At 45.9% G+C, this 19155-nt stretch overlaps 1 protein-coding gene across 6 annotated transcripts in view; it reads right to left on the bottom strand.

The window, feature by feature from the left end:
* The window catches only part of ADGRF5 (adhesion G protein-coupled receptor F5), a 98416-nt gene that overhangs the window by 45454 nt on the left and 33807 nt on the right, over positions 1-19155 (bottom strand). For all 6 annotated transcript variants that reach the window (XM_019457348.2, XM_019457351.2, XM_019457347.2 and 3 more), the window contains exons 2-3: positions 7450-7575; positions 394-448 (exon numbers count right to left, since the gene is read on the bottom strand). In XM_019457348.2, coding sequence (XP_019312893.2) covers positions 394-448; positions 7450-7551 — 157 coding nt within the window. In that variant the 5' untranslated portion in view covers positions 7552-7575. The remainder of the gene's footprint in view (positions 1-393; positions 449-7449; positions 7576-19155) is intronic.

Here is a 19155-nt window from a genome sequence, read left to right as displayed (position 1 = left end):
GTCTACTAACAATCCAGCAGGTGATTGGATTTGAGAAAATCCTTGGAGAGATCCAAGGCATTTGGGAGCCCATGAAAGATTTTATATGGGGAATCAGATTGGTGTTTTTGAAAGGCTAGGAAGTGGGAGTTGAGGAGAGAGCCACTGGGGACAGACTCTTCAGGATCTCGGGAGCAGAGAGGGGGGAGGTGAGGGGCTTGTAACGTGCTGCTAAAATCCATTTAATGTCATTAGGTAGAGGAGGGAATGGAGTTCCCTTGTAATTGCTTCTAGAAATTGAACCCTGATACACTCGGAGACTGCATTATAGGGATCACAGGGTTTGAAAAGTCACAGCAAATGTCATTTGATCGGGCTTACTAGAAGAGACTGCCAAGCGAAGGCTTTACGTACCTGCTCGTTTTTGCCTTAGCGGCTCCTTCCCCGCTAGTTCATGTTCCCGGAGAATCTGAAAGAACATTTTAGGAGACTGTCAGTGAGGGTTAGAGATGTCTTATCTCCTTGGCTTCCTGCTCATGTGCTCTGAAACGTAGGAGCTGAGCGTAGAGCTGCGGATTCCGGGTGAGCACCTTGTACCCCGTGCATGGCGGGAACTCTATGAATGTGAGCTGGCATTCACTTTTCATAGACCGGTCTCTAGGCCCAGGAGCGGAACCAATCACCACATCTGAGTTTCTCCGAGTCCCCGTAGTTTGAGTCGGGTCAAGAAATACAAATTATGGTGTTTTTAACTTGTGCTCTCTGCCTAAGACTTGAGCCCTGAGTCATTCCGGTGACGAGTCTTAGACAAGTCTGAGACATGACCTCTCCTCAGCACTCAGCCTGTCCCCACCCCAATCTTTCTGCTGCGTTAGGGCTGTTTACATTATGCATGCTTAGAAATCATCTTCTCCTCCTTTGTTCCTTTTTCTCCTGGATGGTTCTATTGTTGCTTTCTGTGGCGGGGGCTGTGAGAGCTAGCTCTGGAGTCAGACTGCCCGGGCACAAGGTTGTGCTGCTTACTAGTTATGTGACCTGGGGGAACTTACTTACCCTCTCTGAGCCTCAGTCTTCTTTTCTGTAAAATGGAATAATAATATTTCCGACCTCATAGAACTGGTATAAGAATTAAGTCAACTGCATGTGACACATAGTAAGCCCTTAATGAAGTTGAATTATACCATAGACTATAATTGTTAAGAGCAAGGACCCTACGGACATTGAGTTCAAATCCTAGCTCTGCTGTTAAGTGGCTGTGTGAACGTGGGCAAGTTATTTAACCTCTCTGTGCCTCCGTACTCATATATAATATAGGAATAAAAATAGTCTGCCTCGTGAGGTTGTCATAAGGATCAAATGATTAACAAATGTAAGGCACCGAGAATAGTTTGGTGACGTCGTAAGAGCTATTCTGGGACAAAGCGTCACGCTCTTCTAGAAGCACCATTGCCACGGACCCTTTCATCCACACATTGACACTCGCTTCGTCTCTATAAAGCTCTTCTCCTGTCATCATGCAGCTTTCTTTAAGAGTTGACTTGGATTGGCTTTGTTGGGATCACTGCCAATTCTGCGGCTGGTAACCACACCTTGACCTGACCTGGGTTTCCTAGTTCATCCCTGCTAGGCTGTGCCTCCCAATCCAGACTCCCTTCAAGGCTCAACAGGAGAGCCATACGGCCCCTACCCTCTGTGGTGTGTCCTTTCCCATGAGCTCAACACATCCATGAACGTCACCCCAGGCAAAGCTCATTCTACCATCTGTGGTTCTCGTTATTTTCTAGTTATAGTTCTCATTATTTTCTAGTTATCTCCCGTCATAACAATTATAAAAATATGAATGCCTAAAATATATCCAACACTCCTGTGCCGGGCACTGTTGAGTACTTGACGTGTGCTTAGGTATTTAACCCCCACGACAATCTAAGGCACAGGTACTATGATTATTCACATTTCCCTGATGAGAAAGCACAGGCGCAGAGAGGTCAAATGACTTGCCTAAGGTCACACAGCCTTTAAAGGGCAGAACCAGGACTCCAACCGGGCTAGCCTGGCTCCAGAGTCTGCACGTGTCCACACGGGCATTGAATGATTTTATCAGAAGATACCCCGGGAAACGGTGGGTCTGTCTCCGTGACCTCGGCTCTCTTACCTAGCACCCTTTCTTTCTCTGTCACCTCCTCCTATCCCCTCCTTCTTTTCGATGACAGTGTTAACAGCCATGAGGATCTGTACAGGAGTGGTGTGCCTGACAGTTCATAAATGTTCTTGAAGAAGCAAGTAGAGGAACGATGCATGACGATTGGAAGGTCAGAAGCCCAAATGCTCTTTTGTTTGCAGCGGGCTTATCTTAGCTGTACCTAAATGCGCAGCAACCAAGAGGGAGCAAAGTCAGTGCCTAGGGCTGGTTCCTGTCCAGCTTCTCCCGGAGACTGCTTTGGCTCTGTGCCCAGGCAGAAGGGAAGGGGCTTCTGCTCTATTCCTGCCTGCATCCTCTCTGGGGGGCTAGGGACAGGGAGTGGGGAGCCACCAGGAAGGCTTCTCCGTCCACTCTTCATGGGCTGTGGTTGGGGGACTCGGCCCAGGAGAAGGTGATCCCTGGCAGTCACCTTCGGGAAGCTCTCCAAGGTCTCGATTTCATTTGCTCCATTTTCTGGAGGGGCTAAAGACTTGAGGTTAAAACAATTCAGGTGCAGTCAATTCCCTCGTAGATAGCATTTCAATCTGTGACCGTAAGGATCACTTCCCTTGGCTTCCCCCAGTCCGGGTTAGCAGGTCTGGGGTGCGGTGACAAAAACTGTCTTTTTAATGGGCACATCTCTGGACATGAGGCCATCTTTTGAGAAACACTACTTTTTAACTATTTCCTGCATTCTTATGGTGAGTATCGGGAACTGTCAGGGGACATCTCTGCAAAGCACCGCCTCTGTAGCTCTGTCACCTACTGCCTCTGTCGTCCTTCCAGCAAGGATGCACTGCCTCTTGTGAGAATAACCCATTTTTTGTTTTAAGTCCCGCAATCGTTGGGGCAAATGCGGCAAAAATACTGAAAGCAATAAAGTCTTTGAGGAGTCCCCTGCGGGGGTGGTGGTGAATACCCTTGGCTCTCCCAGATTTGAGAAGGTACAAAGAGATGGGTCTCAAGGTCAGGAAAGGGTTGCAAGAGATGGGTTGCAAGGTCAGGGGGGCCTGGATTTCAACAAGGCAAACGTTAGAATCGCACCAAGCACCGAATCCCACCACCTCCCCCTCTTCCTGGTTGGAAAAGTCACTCGCTCATTCTGAGGCTCAGTTTCTCACGTCGTGGAAAGCAATGTTCTCAGGCACACCAGCTGCTTGTACGGTTTCTGGCAGTGGAATGTGTCTGTGTGTCAGGCTGGCTTGGGACTCACCAGAGGCCATACTTGCCCTCCTGAGTCCTCGTGTCACCCCCATTCAGGGACTGCTGTGACTCTGGCACTTGCCTTTTCTCTTAAACATGGGGTACTGTAGAGAACTCTTAGGGGAGCATAGATCTTCTCAGATGAGTCTTTACTTCGGAGAAGAAAACAGAACCTCCAGGGGACTTCCTCCTGCTTGTCCATATAGAGGTACCCAGATGAGTCTCTGAGGACAATGGCCATCCCCATCCAAAGGGGATTTCCTGATGGCCAAGTCTCAGCCAGAAGACACAAGGTCACCAAATCCAGGAAATGCCCCACCTCTTGGACATGATGACTTTAAAATAATTGTGTATGGGTTTGGGTGGGGGAAGGGGTAGCCTGGAGTGATCATGGGCGATCAGTCAGGAATGAGAGGTGGCATTTTATGTGAAAAAAAAAAAAATCCCAGGGAACAGGATGACAATAAGGTGGTGACTAAAGGCTCCAGGGTCGTCAGATCTCTCTCCTCCTCGCCAAAGCCCTGTCCCTCACTCCTCTTTTTCTTGAGCTGGACTCCCCAGCTTGACATCTTTGCCTCCAGTTAGATAATTATCACCCCACAAAGGCATCCTAGCACAGGTTTACTTGTGCTAGCAAAGTAAAAGTAAACAACTCTGCACCAAATCTTAAGTGTTGGCCCTGTGCTGGTATGAGAGCGTCTGACCCTCACAACAAAGCGATGGAGGAGATGCCATTTCTTCTCATGCTATGTAAAGGAAACAGGTTCAGGGAGACGGAGAAAAGACGAAATTTCCCAGGCTGACCAGAGCTGGGTTTCACACTCAGCAACAATGCGGGGACTGAGTGTCTACAGTCTTGCGGCTCAAAGCACAGCCACCGGAGCAGGCACGATGTCAACTTGTCAGAAATGCAACATCCGGACCCCACCCCAGACTTCCTGAGTTGAGATCTGCACTTTGACCAGGTGCGCCGGTGGGTTCATACACACGTTGAAGTTTGAGGGGCTCCGTTGCCACACTTTGAAAGCCCACCACCCCACCTTTGCACACGCAGGCTCACTGCGGCATTACTCAGAATAGGCTAGACATAAAAGCAGCCCAAGTGTCCATGAATGGGTAGACGGATAAACAAAATGTGGGATATACGTCCAACGGATCATTATTCAGACTTAAGCAAGGAAGGAAATTCTGACGCATGTCACAACGTAGGTAAATTTTGAGGACATTATGCTAAGTGAAATAAGTTAGTCACGAAAAGGCAAATACTGGATGACTCCACTTACGTGAGGTACCTAAAGTAGTGGAAATCATAAAAAGAAAGTAATAATAGTGATTGTCAGGAGCTGGACGAAAGGGGGGAATGGGAAGTTCTTGTCTAACGGGGTTAGATCTTCAGTTTTGCAAGGTGAAAAAGTTCTGCACACTTGTTGCATGGCAATGTGGATCTATTTAACGCCACTGAACTTAAAAATGGGTAAGGTAGGGCGCCTGGGTGGCTCAGTCGGTTGAGCGTCTGACTTGGCGCGGGTCATAATCTCGCAGTTCGTGAGTTCGAGCCCCACGTCGGGCTCTGTGCTGAGAGCTCAGGGCCTGGAGCCTGCTTGGGATTCTGTGTCTCCCTCTCTTTCTGCCCCTCCCCCTCTTGTGCTCTGTCTTTCTCTCAAAAATAAACATCACGGGCGCCTGGGTGGCTCAGTTGGTTGGGCGTCCGACTTCGGCTCAGGTCATGATCTCACGGTCCGTGGGTTCGAGCCCCGCGTGGGGCTCTGTGCTGACAGCTCAGAGCCTGGAGCCTGCTTCGGATTCTGTGTCTCCCTCTCTCTCTGCCCCTCCCCCGCTCAAGCTCTGTCTCTGTCTCTCTCAAAAATAAATAAACATTAAAAAAAATTTAAAAAAATAAACATTAGATTTTTTTAAATGGTTAAGATGGTAAATGGTATGTATGTTACCACAATATTTTTTTAAAGCCCATCAGCACAGGGTTGCATTTGAAATGGTAGAAGGTCAGCCTTGGGAATGGATGGGCAGCTTAGGGCAGTACAGGCTGATGAGGCAGGTTCAGGTGTATCTCTCCAATGAGAGGGTCTGTGGCCTTTGGGTTGTGTGAAGATATTATATCTCAAAGGCAGATCTAGAGAGGAAAAGTGGACACCTCTGGGATAGTGGTGGGAGTTTCTAGAAAGATGGAATTCGAACCCAACCAGAAGCCTTGGGAAGTCACTGGCTTATCCTTTGACCAGCCAATGCCCCCAGATGGATGGAGGGGCATTATTGGGGCCACAGCAACGGGGGCCATCCTGGTCTAGGGGGAGGGCACAGCTGAAGCCAGGAGGCCAGGAGTGCTAGGAAATTCTGGAATAAAGGTCAAGCTGACTGTATTGCTGAGATCACCTCACCCTCGGGCTTTCTGCCCACACGTCTGAGTAACTAGAACTCTGCACTGACCCCATGAAGTCATAGGAGGTGTGAATGTTTCTCTCCCATTTACCTGGGCAAGCTGCTGCCTATGATCACACAAGGGGAACCTCACACTGGAGTTTGGGAGAAGAGACACATAATGCACACCTCCCAAGTCATGACAGAAATAATGAAAAAGACAAAGCAAACCTAGGTCAAATGAAAGACACAAAAACAGAAAAGAGGAATTAAGTGCATCAAGTTCTAAAACACAACCCTGAAAGTAAGATCAAGCATCTTCTATATGACATTAAATGTGAATAAACTATGCTCCCCCAAGCAAAGTCAGATTTACTCAGATTTTGTTGAAAAGGAAAAACAAGATGAAACTTCAAACACATGTTGTTTATAAGAGGACTTCCAACACAAAGTGGTCCGTTAAAGGCTAAACAAAAAACAAAGAACAAAGATTGGGCAAACATGAATATAAAAACAAATTTGATAACGGAAACAGGGGACAAAGAATTAAAATTAAAAAGTACCAAGCAGAGGGGTGCCTGGGTGGCTCAACTGGTTGAGTGCCTGACTCTCAATCTCGGCTCAGGTCATGATCTCACGGTTCGTGCGGTCAAGCCCCATGTCAGGCTTGTGCTGACAGCACAGAGCCTGCTTGGGACTCTTTCTCTCCCTCTCTCTCTGTCCCTTCCCTGCTTATGCTGTCTCTGTCTCTCTCAAAAATAAATACATCATTTTTTTTAAGTACTAAGAAGACCGAACGAGACAGTCTATAATGCCACAAAGTACCAGTGAAACTCTTAACAATAGTGACGGACTGAATACAACAGTGCTAAAATACCTTTTAAAAAAATCAGTAGCAAAAAATGCCATCACAGTAGAGAAATAGCAGCAGTAAACAACACCACAGCTTTTACTGTGTGCCAGGCACTGTTCTAAGGCATCTCGCACATATTAACTGACCTAATTCTCGTAGCAAGCAGGAAATTGGTACTATTCTCATTATGAGACAGGTGAAGAAATTGAACCACACAGAGAATTACATCGGTTGCCCAAGGTTTCAAAACCAGTGACGTGCCCTGTCTCTGGTGCACGAAGTGGCCTAAGGAAGGAATAACTAATAATTTCCATAAGGAAGGAGGGAGTATTTATTATCCTCTGTCTTGTCTTCCCAAAGACAAGACGAAACCACCTGGATAATTTGTCAGCAAAGAGTTTAAATGACATCGACGGCCCCTTCAGCTATATCAATCTGTGATTCTCACACACACACACACACACACACACACACACACACACATTTTGAAATGTGTTCTAGTCTGATGCTCACGTTAAAATAAATGCTTTGAGAACGTGTCCTGCCCCCAGTCCTCAAAATCTGCCTTCTGGTCATTGTTGTCAGTTTCAGAGTAGAGTTTCAGGACTCAAAGTGGCCATTTACTTAAGGAGGGAAGCCTGAGGGATGTTCCCTTGATCACCACTAATCGCGGAGTATGGTAAGTTGTAGCCAGGTAGACAAACGAACATCCATGTATGTCCGCCACCCCCTCCTCGCATTTGCAACATTTTCTCAAAGGCCCCAAAAAACATTTTTAAAAGCAATTTCCATCTGCAACAGTCCCAGGAAGTCAGAAAAATTTGACAGGGAAAAATATAGCACACATGGATGTACTCACCAAGGGATGAACAATAGACTCTAAATTCAAGTTCGGTGTAGCTTGGGAAAAATAAATCACAATAATCATACAGCACAGCGTGGTTCTCCTTGGGGATTTCATTTCTTTACGTTTGAAGTGCTTTGCCTGAAATGTAAATATGATGGTTTAGAGATGGAAGAATTTGTTTATTACACATAGAAAGAACTAGCAAACCCTGTTTCGAGCATCACACTACCAAAGGACCTTTGCAAACAGACAAGAGAACAGAAGGAGCATGAAAATATCAACTATAGAGGAGAGTCTTTGCTTCAGACCCAGGGCTGAGGATATGATCATGTCAGGATGGATGAGGGTTGGGCGGGTTGTGGAGGGACCTGTACATAGGACAGAGAGCGGATGTTTGGGTACCCTTCCTATATACATAGAGAAGGAGACAGAGAATGAAGGAGAAAGGAGAAACAGGCGAGGGAGGGAACAAAGCAAGAAAAAAGGAAAGACTTCTCAGCAAGAAATACTTTAAACATCGTAATCCAGTATACCTAACATACGAACAAAAGGATTCAGAGAACACTACTTGCCTTTGCCACATACAACACACTGTGATATTTCCAATTGTATTCTATCCTACCTTACCCTATTTTTCCTTTTAATTCTGGTAGCAACCCATTAAATTGATTTCATGATGCATAATAATGGGCGTGGGACCCATTAGTACAAAAAATCTTGGATTTAGCCATAAAAATATAATCTGTAATTTATAGTCTTTTATGGTATTACAGTAAATAACACAGAATATTAATATAATATGTCCCATCTTATGGATTGATTTTTGATATCAACCTCTTTATAATGCTGGTGATTAAGATGAAGTTTTTGGTGACCAGATTAATCATCTCTGCATTTAAAAGGTAGAATACACAGGGGCACCTGGGTGGCTCAGTCGGTTAAGCATCTGACTTCAGCTTGGGTCACGATCTCGCAGGCTGTGAGTTCGAGCCCCACGTCGGGCTCTGTGCCGACAGCTCAGAGCCTGGAACCTGCTTCAGATTCTGTGTCTCCCTCTCTCTCTGCCCCTCCCTCACTTGTGCGCGCTCTCTGTCTCTCAAAAATAAATAAACATTAAAAAAATTTTTTTAAAGAAGAATATCACATTGCGTAATCCCAGTCCAATGAAGTGGACCCAGACAAACCACTTCGTACAGATTCCTTTCCTTACCAACTTTTTTACAGCCATGTATTTTCATGAAAAGAACACTAGACCAAGAGACAGAAGATATGTGTTAAGATGCAGAATCACCATAAACTGTGTATCCTTGAGTAAAGTCACTCACTTTCACTGAGCCCAATATTCCCCATCTATGAAATGGGGATAATTATACCTCCTCTAATTTTCTCACAGACTTTCCTGAGGCTCAGATGATTAAAAGCCATGGGGTGTCTCAGTGGCTCAGTCAGTTAAGCATCTGATTCTTGGTTTCAGTTCAGGTCATGAACTCACGGTTCATAGGATCGAGCCCCGAGCCAGGCTAGGTGTTAACAGTGCCCAGCCTGCTTGGGATTCTCTCCCTCCCTCTCTCCGCCCCTCTCCCATTCTCTCTCCCTCTAAAAATAAATAAGCTAAATAAAAGTTTGGGGGCGCCTGGGTGGCTCTGTCAGTTAAGCATCTGACTTTGGCTCAGGTCACAGTCTCATGGTTGAGCCCCATGTCGGGCTATGTGCTGACAGCAAGGAACCTGTCTGGGATTTTCTCTTTCCCTCAGCTTCTCTGCTTCTCTGTCTCTTCTGTCTCTCAAAAATAAATAAACTTTTTTTTTTTTTTAAAGTTAATCTGTTAAAAGCCATGAAGAGCAGCAGGGGTGCAGGCTGCCGTGGTTTCACCCTGATTGTTAGTGGAATCCAGAGGGCAGTCATCAGGAAGGGGAGGCCTTGGCCCAGGCGTTCGAGGGAGTGCCAGGGGATCGTGGCCAGGATAACACACAGATGATAGCCAAGACCTACATGCCAGGGAGAATTGTGTTTCAATCACCAGCTGCTGACTGCCTCCTTTTCCTTTTCCCCCGTGGAAAAGGGGGAAGCAGAAGGCCCTGGAAAAGTGACCCAATTTGCAGATCTGGCAATCAAATACATTTCTAAAATTCTGCAGCTCAATGGCTTTTGGAAAATGCTTTGCAATTTAGGTTGCGAGAATAGATATCTAAACCAGATGCATCTGCTGTAGGGCAATTGTAGCAACTGATTCTTTGTTCAAAGGGAACAGGCTTTTGTGGGTATTGAGCAGACTGAGTGGGGTGATAACAACTGCTCCCGGGATGAATTGGGTATTCAGGAGGTGATGTAACCTTTTCGTGCCCCACCTTCGTGCACTGTGCTAGCTGGTTCTGGATTGAGACAGTTAATCAAAAGGATGAGATTTAGTCACTGAACGGTTAATGAACCTCCCTTGACTCATGACAGCCAGGGAGGGACCCAGGTGTTAGAGGGACTGGAGCTGACTCTATATCCTTTTTACCATTCCCCAGAGGTGGCTTTTCTGTCAGAATTAGCAAGAATTATAATGTCTCCAAGTGGTCATATCTGGTCCTTTTGTATAGGCCACTGGCCAATACTGCCTATTGTCCCCATCTTCTCCCAGCTCCCTAGAGACAGGTATTGATTAAATTAACAATCTATTGACCTATTTGGTGACAACAAAATCACAAGTCAATAGAGATGTCGAAAGGACCCCACCGTGGGGAAGGGAATGTTCCCTGGATGCAGGGGCATGAGAACAGGTACATAGCCATTGCTTACCCAGTAAGGGTGAGAGGTGGGTTCTCCACTTAAGAGAAGAATGCCACCACCTTGAGGGAGAGGTAACGTTAAAAGTATTTGACAACCAGTTTTGTATGGGCCTGGCCAATCAGAACAGTGATACCAGCTGAAGATCAGTTCAGCTTTTGGGGGTCCTACATTTTGGGAGATATCTGAAGACAAACTTCCTTTACCTATATCAATAATTTTTCAGTAACTCTCCAGCTCACAGCTGGTTTTCATCTGTGAGGAGGCCAGTGGAGACTGTGGGGGTTACTTAGCACGGCTAATGGGCAGAAAAATCCAAATTCACCCAATCAAAAGCAAGAAGTAGAACCCCAGATTCAAGGCAATATATCTTCAGCAGAATCTCTTTAATTGTAAATCCCCTAGAGGTTCTTATGCATTCTATATTCCTGGATTAAATGGCGGACAACAACCAAGAAACACAGAGACAAACAGAGGCAGAGAAGAAAGAAAATTATCTGATGTTCTCAATTTCATTCTCTTTTGAAATTATAAATCTGGGATACTGTCTACTAAAACTCACCAACCTGAATGAGCTGGCTGTGTCTCAGAACCAACTGGGAACTATGATCTCATACTCAGTACAAACCCTGGGGTGATGAGCAACTTCCAGATCTTCTCTGGACCTATTTTCCTGTCTGTGAAGTTAAAGAACAGGGACAGGGAAATCAAGCACCCTGACATCATATGCCAGGAATAGGTCCTCAGGATTCCCAGAAGCCCTGCACTTGCAGGATGAGGGTCTGGCTTCCTTGAAGCGGTCTATAATGACATTCTCTTGCAGAGTGATTATGCATCAGGAACTGCCACTGTGAGACTGGCCTGAAACACATTAGGGAATTATTCTCCCAAATCTGAAAATCACCCACTTTCCTGGAAACCCTTCATCAGCCCTGACTGGCCCATACTTTATCGGGGGAGTGGGAGGAGAAGTAAATGGCCTTGCACGCCTTTGCAAGGTTAGAAGCATGTTCACGAAATGGCCACATCTGTGAGGCTCGATGCCCCAATGTCACCAAGTTGTGTTTCCACACTCCGTCTAAGTAGGGCAAGAGTGAGATTCATTCTGGAAATGATTTATTTCCTAAGTCCTACACAGCTCTCCCTTTTCAGGCTCTCTGGTATCCTCAACCCCTGTCCTCTGGGGACCCTAGCCCAGATACTCTCCTGGTTCCTTCTGGAGAGGAGGAAGGTAAGATGACAATGTGAGCCCACACTTGCTCAGCCTCTGTGACCAGGGCTCTGCTCCCCGCTCTAGTCCCACACACATTGCCTCCCTTAGCATTGCCTAGGGGAAAAAGTTCCCTGGAGTATTTGTACATCATCTGCTTCAGTGGTTCTTCGCCCTGGCTGTGCATCGGAAGCATCACCTGGGGAGTTTCTTATTTTCCTTTTTCCATTTGTTTGTTCGTTATTTTAAAATCACCCTAGACCACTTGAGTTGGAATGTCTAAGGGGTGGAAGCTGAAATTCTCCATCTACCAGAGCTGTTTCTGATGCAAGGGAGGTTTGAGGTCTACAGATCCATATTTTCGGCCACCTATTGCCCTTTCTACATTTCCTTGCACGTTGGTACCTTCTATCACCAGCCTATAGCGCTCTCTACTAAAGAACTTACATAGAAACAGAAGTTTGAGGGGATGCATTTAGGAAGCAGTCAATTATGAATGAATGAATGAATGAATGAATGAATGAACGAACGAATGGAAGTGTGGGCTCCAAGGTGATCTTCCCACCAGTTTTTGATACAATCCAATAGCCAAGGTCGTTAATTGAGACTGTGTTCAACATCTCATACAGTTATCAAATGTGTTGCACACTTGTGCACTGGCAAATACAGAGTGTTTTCTGCAGTCCCCAAATTGTGCTGTGCCTGCATAAATTGAAGTGAGCCATGGTCCTTGCCCCCAGGAAGCTCCCAGTCTCATTGGGAAGTCACACAACATACACTGAAAGAATATCAACATAAAAACCACTATGTACTGAAGGTCTACTATGTTCCAGGCACACTGCTAAGTGCAGTAAATAGGTTAGTGCACTTAGTTTCCCTGTCACGATGACCCTGTGAGGTAGGTACTTTTATCCTAATTCATAGATGAGAAAATGAAGGCCCAGAGAGGCTGCAGAATTCACCCAGGCCACCCAGCTAGTTGAGTAACAGAGCCAGATCCACCCCCACGAGGGCCTATCTCCCAAGTGAGCTGCACTGTGCGAGTGATAAGCATGCCTGGAACTGAAGATGGGGGAAAGCTGGGCGAGTTTGGGAGTGATTAGGGTCAGTGGCCAGACTTTGAAGGATGGGTGATGCTTTCATGTGTAACAAGGGAAGAAAAGAGAGTCTCAGGTGAAGGAGAACAGCATACGCAGAGGAAACAAGAGCCCAAAGGGGGAGATTTAGTAGTCCCTTGAGCCCCTCCTGGAGGTTCCCTTGAGCAGCTTGCCTGGCCGCTGTGCAGTAGGCTCAGCCACGGTCCTTAGGAGGGCTTTGTTCTCCTGAACAATTACTGGCACCAAAGAAGGCAGATCTATTTTTGCTCTGACTTGGAAGGAGAATTTGGTGGCATTACAGTTCAGGCGATTCCCTTTTTCCTGTAGTAGACTACAGTGGAAAGAGCACCACTTTGGAAGTGAAACAGGGTTGTATTCTGACTCAAGCTCCACCGCTCGGTAACCATGGTGAGACACTCACCCCCACCGAGCCTCAGTTTGCTGATATGAATGGCAAGGATCCCAGCGCTCGCCTTGCGGCACCGCTGCTGAGGAGATTAGAGATCATGCCCACAAAGCACGAAAGGGCCTGGTCTTCATTGCAACTTGTTCTGGGCTGCGTTGTATCCCTCCAAAATTAATATGTTGAAGTCTAACCCCCAGTCCCTCGGAATGTGACCTTTAATTGAAGGTAGGGTCTTTAAAAAGGTAACTTAGTTAAAACGAGGTCATTAGAGTGGGTCCTCATCCAGTACGGCCAGTGGCTTTATGAGAAGAGGAGATTAGGACACAAACAGACACAGAGGAAAGACCACGTGAAGACCCCGAAAGATGATGACCATCTACCAGCCCAGGAGAGAGGCCTCTGAAGAAATCAACCCTGCTGACATGTTGATCTCCAATTCTAAGCTCCAGAACTGTGAGAAAAGAGATTTCTGTTGTGTAAACCACCCCGTCTGTGGGACTTTGTTATGGCAGCCCTGGAAAACTGATTCGAATTCAGTAAAAATGATACCATTCGTTTTTTATTTAAAAAGGGTAAGTGTGGCCCTCTGGTCTGTTGCTTAATATTTATTGAGTGTTTATTTTGAGTATGTTTTTGATGAACATTGAAAAATGGATTATCGGTGTGTCTGAACAGAGCATAAGAACACACACAATCTGAATTAGAAGACAAATTAGAATTTATCTCTAGTTCCAGCACTGCCTCCATGGAAGTGTGGGCTCCCCTTAGTTTTTCAGATGAGAAAACTAAGGCCTAGAAAGGACTATGTGCCTCAGGAGACCCCACCAAGCATTCTTACATTCTAGATGACAATATTGTCCTACAGTCGGGCAAACCATTTATGATAGAATTGTGGATAGTGACTGTCATCAAAGATGATGATGAGAAGTATAGATCTCTGTAATTTATTAGGTGCTCACTGAAGTTTGCCTCTGAAGTCCCATTACTATTCAAAGAGTCTAAAATTTCTCACATTTATTTCAAATCCAAGGTAAACCTCACGTAGGCTTCTGAGCCTAACCATGATGACCTCTTGTATTTATCCAACCCACCTCTGACTTACTAGGCAGTTCAGGCCTTCACCGCCTCTCTCGTGCACCATTGCAATGGCTTGTATTCTTTCCCTCTCCACCCCATTGTCTACATGGACGCAAGATTAACCTTCCAGAAGTGCCCTTCTCACATGTTATTCCCTGTTCAGCTCCCCATTGCTTTTTGAGTAAAGGCAGTTGCTTTCATTGATACTCAAGGCCTTCCATGACCTAGATTGTATATTCCAGAGCAAGTATATGTAATAAGCATCTATTAGATTTTCATCACTGACGGTGGCTGATTTTTCATAATTGAAAATAGAATGAGAGGTTTTCTGGGGTTCATGCCAAAGTAAAAATGCAAAACCTAATCTTTGAGAATCAATCCTGGCGGTGGAGAGGAGCAGTTATTATTGTCAAACTATTTTTGAATGTTTGGTAAAACCAAACGAATCCTACCATTTACTTGGTTTGTTAATCTCCGTCTTTCCCTGCCCCTTGGCCTCGGGATAATCACTGCATACTCCAGTTCAATCCATCCTTCAATGACAAGGCAAAAGGCTGCCTCCTGGCTGGAGGTTCCTTGATCTGCCTAGCTATAAATAGTCTCTACTTCCTCTTAATCGAGGTCCTTAACCTTCCTCCTTGTATTATATTTGTTGTCGTAAGCATAGCATGAAGCAAATCTATTTATTCCCTTACTCATGTATCCATTTCTGTATTCATTCACTGGGAAAACATTTATTAAGTCCTGCTAAGTGCCAGGTGCTCTGCTAGGTGCAGAGAAAGGAGCAGAAAACAAGCAAATGATCCCTGTCTCCATGGAGCTTAGAGTCTAATGGAGTAGATGAGCATCATTAAAGGATCAGTCACTCAATTCACTGTTTGACCATGACCGTGAAAGTGTGACCAAGGAAAATAATCATGACACTAATATGTTGTTGAGCACTTACTATGTGCCAGGTGCAGAGCTGAGCATTGACTGTATTAAATCTTTTAATCCTCATTGCAATTCCAGTATAGGGATTTTAGTATAGTATCTACTTAACAGTATGATATCAAATGAACTGAGCCACAGAATGGTTAAATAATTTTCCCCAAATTACACAAGACGGTAAGTGGCAGAGCCAGAATGTGAACCGAAAAAGCCTAATTCCAGAGCCGGTATTTTTCACCACTGTGCTGAGTTTTCTAATAAAATCTATTAACAGAGGGACATGACCTAGTCCTGGGGATCTGTGGAAGGTATCCTGAAGGAAGTATTTAGTTGAGCTGAAATCTGAAGTGTGAGTTGGAATTAGCTAAAAACAAAAGGGAGTTCAGAGGGGGAGGAGGTTGAGAGTTCCAGGTAGGACAAAGATCATGTGCAAAGGCCCTGAGGCAGAAAAAATGCACGGTACATTCAAGGAGCTGCAAATGGGCCAGAGTGGCTGGAACACCAAAAGGAGCAGGGGATGTATACGGGAGGGCTTGTGAGGTGAGCAGGAGCCAGGACAGGCGGGGTAATTGCCACCACAGGAGTGTTAAGATTGATTAGGAAGACAGTAGAGAGAGTAGAGATGACAGCCAAGAACAGAGGCCCAGAAAATTCCAGCAACCAGAGGTCCTGTCAAGGAAGATGATGGAGCGAAGATGTTTGCGAATGAGAGACCAGAGAGGCAGGAAGGAAACAAGGTTAGAAGAGAGTCTGGAACCAGGGAAAGCCAGGTTTCAAGAAGCAGACTGTCACAACTGTGTCCAGTGGTGCTGAAAGGCCCACACGGAGGGGGCCGGTTTTGCCCATGGGATTTGGAGACATGATATGTTCTCAGCAAGGGCAATGTACTCATGATATGTGCTCAGCTCTCGTTGGGGCGAGGAGGGAGGAAATCACATTGGGGGTAGCTGTAGACTATGTGCAAGACGAATGAGTGTATACAACTTAGGAGATTTGCAAGGTGGAAGACAGAGTGGAGATTCCTCCCATTTGTAACCTGCTTGGCTCTCATGTCGCATGGAGTAGTGATGTTATATGTATGACTTTCTTTTTTTTTTATTAATTTTTTTAATGTCTATTTATTTTTGAGACAGAGAGAGAAAGAGTGCCAGTGGGAGAGAGGAAGAGAAAGAGGGAGACACAGAACCCAAGGCAGGCTCCAGGCTCCGAGCTGCCAGCACAGAGCCCCACGTGGGGCTTGAACTCATGAACGGTGAGATCATGACCCGAGCTGAAGTTGGACAAGTTGGACACCCAACCAACTGAGCCACCCAGGAGCCCCATGTGACTTTCTTTTTAAGAAAAGAACTCAATGTATTGCACGTGAGGACTGTATCAAGGGAAGCCATGCCTCTTACTCGACCTTGGCCTGTGGCTGGCCAACTAGACAAGTTACCGTCCCCTTTGAGAGAGGCCACATGCATATCTTCCCGTGTCCTGCCTTGCACGTTCTGGGGAACAGCCTAGATGTTCAGGTAGTTATTTTTTAAACACGTACTTCTGATCAAAATAGCAGGTGAGAGACTGGACATAGATCTGCACATACATCATTCTACTCCTGGAAAATAATTCAGAGCAGATTCCTTTTGATGACAGGTGCTAAATTATAACACCAAATTCCAGGAGGGCTTCAACTGCAAATCCTGCTGTGATTATTACTCATCTCCATGAGGCACAGGGTATCAGCCATAACCTCCCTCCTGAACTTGAGGATTAAAAATCCTCACGTATAACCTTAAGAGCCTGCCTTCATAGATCTGTATTTTCCACGGCAGAGGTGACAAGACTTATCTTTGCTGACATTATTTAATTAGATGATTCATCCCTCACACATGCAGAAGTATAAGTTAAATATTTATTTAACACAAACACGAAACACAATACCAATTAAAGGACTGCCTTGAACATTTTTTTTTTTTCTATTTAATTTTCCCTTGCCTTGAAATAAGGTCCCGCAACAGCATTGTGTCAGGGCGGCTCGGTACCATCAGATTACAGAAGAACATTTGTTTGTACACAATGGGGTCAAGTTTTCCAAAACACACTGCCCGTGTGTGCAGCATTGATAACCTTTTACACTTCTTTCCCTGTTGTAAATCCCTGGAGAATTTGAGCCTTTAAGCAAGAGATTGCCATCTTTATGAAAACATTAAGTTCCTCACTCTGCTCTTATCTCATCGATCTTCCTACTTTCATTTACTGTGTGGAAGGGGTTCCCTAAGTCTCAGCAAAACAATGCCGGGGCTGTGCTCCAGCTATGATGGAGGGTAGCCCTGTGGTTGGCTGTAGGGATGCACTGAGCAGCAGAGGGCTTGGGTGTGGGGCCAAGCCTTACAGATCTGTGGTCCTACCCTCCATCAGGTATTCAAAAGAATACTGGAGTGTTAATCATAAAAGTAATGGACCATTTGGAGCAGTCTCTGGTCACTATGCAGGAGCAGGGGCCAGGGGCCCTCATTCTGGATGGTACGGAGGTCTGCGGGAGGGTCCGAAGGCTGGGTGGCTGAGGCAGAGGTGGGTGGAGGGCATTTGGACACTCCAGGGGCTTGAGGGGCAGCAGTTATTTACAACATGGTTTAAAATATTCCAACATTTTAGGGGTGCCTGTGTGGCTCGGTCGGTTGAGCGGCCGGCTCTTAGTTTTTGCTCAGGTCATGATCTCATGGTTCGTCAGTTGGAGCCCTGTGTCGGGATTGGCGCACTGTGGAGCCTGCTTGGGATTCTCTCTCTCCCTCTCTTTCTCTGCCCTTCCCATGCTCTCTTTCTCAAAACAAACAAACAAACATTTAAAAAATTATTCCAACATTTTAATGATTGTCAGGGCCACTTTAGCCCTCTGTGTCTCCCGCTTTCAGAGACCTCATCGTCTCTGTCTCCTGAGACCATGCATGGCTGTCCTTGGCCCATGACTTCATTTCTCTGAAATTTTCATTTTCCCTTCTAGGGATTTTGTTAAACTTTAAGAATAAGGTGTGTGTACTACTCAAAATGAAAAAAAAAAAAAGTATTATTTCCCCCCAAATACAGTTCCCTGAGAAGTCATGAATATTCCAAGATTTCTTTAATCTGGAGCGTCTGATATTAGCCAGTGCCATTCTTCACTAGTCCTCGTCCTCCCTGGTTTCTTGGTTTCTGATGCCCTTAGTGCCTCCTCGTTCACGGGGCCCCCTTTCCTCTTCCATCACTCTCCCCTTCCTCTCCCATCACTCCAGCTTTTGCTCCTTTCCCTCCTCCTCCCAACTGCCCCACTGTGGACCTGGGTCCTTGGCTCATCCCCCCGACACCCTTTCTCTTAGAGAGCTTGTCCACTTCCATAGTTTTCATTATCAAGTTACATGAGAATTCCAAAACTTTATTTCCACCCTGATCTCTCTGCTACGTATTAGGCGCATCTCCCCAACCACACTCTTTCCCTCTGGGTGGAAAATTCAGCTCCCCAAAGACTGAATGTCATTCTTCTCTCCCACTGCTACCTCATAACCCATCCCTTTCAAGATTTCCCAACAGCTGGCTTCATCGTCCAGTTCCCCAGGCTCACCACCGCACAGGTATTCCTCACACAAGAATCCAGGGCAGGAGAGGGAGACTCAATGCGACCAGCCACCAAGTCCTGTCACTGCCTCCGCTGCTGTTTTCTTTCCCTCGGCTGCCACCTGGTTTGGACACGATCACCTCGCACCTGGATGATTGCAGCAATCTCCTGGATGGGCTTCCTCCCCACCCCACCCCCACTGCCCTGCTCAATAACCCAACGCACCATCGGCAGATTCATTTGCCTAGAACGCGATTTCTCATAGATTGCTGTCTACCGCATTCAAATTCTTCAAACGTTCTCAAGTGACCAGGCAATATTTGGGCTACTTCACCTGGCACACACAACCTAAATATAAACCCAGCTCTGCCATGTTTTTCTTCCATAAAACTTGCCTGCAAAATAGGCTGACCACTCACAAGTTTTCACCGTACTTTCTTTGGCAAAATGTGTCATAAATACTAACAGTAAGTCTTGGTTGAATGAATGGCTGCCTCTCAGTTTCTTCTCAAACCATTCCTGGCCGCTGAAATGTCCCATTCCTCCTTTCTGAGCTGTCTTTTGGGGTTTCGCTATTCACTTAGTAATGGCAATAATTGCTATCATTTATCAAGACTCGGCTACATGCCAGGAATTAGACTAAACACCCTGCATG

This window comes from Panthera pardus, unplaced genomic scaffold, assembly GCF_024362965.1.
Source record: "Panthera pardus isolate Hobbes unplaced genomic scaffold, ASM2436296v1 HiC_scaffold_17, whole genome shotgun sequence".
NCBI lineage: Eukaryota > Metazoa > Chordata > Mammalia > Carnivora > Felidae > Panthera > Panthera pardus.
Note: the sequence above shows the minus strand (reverse complement) of the source record. Positions and strands in the feature narration are given on the sequence as shown.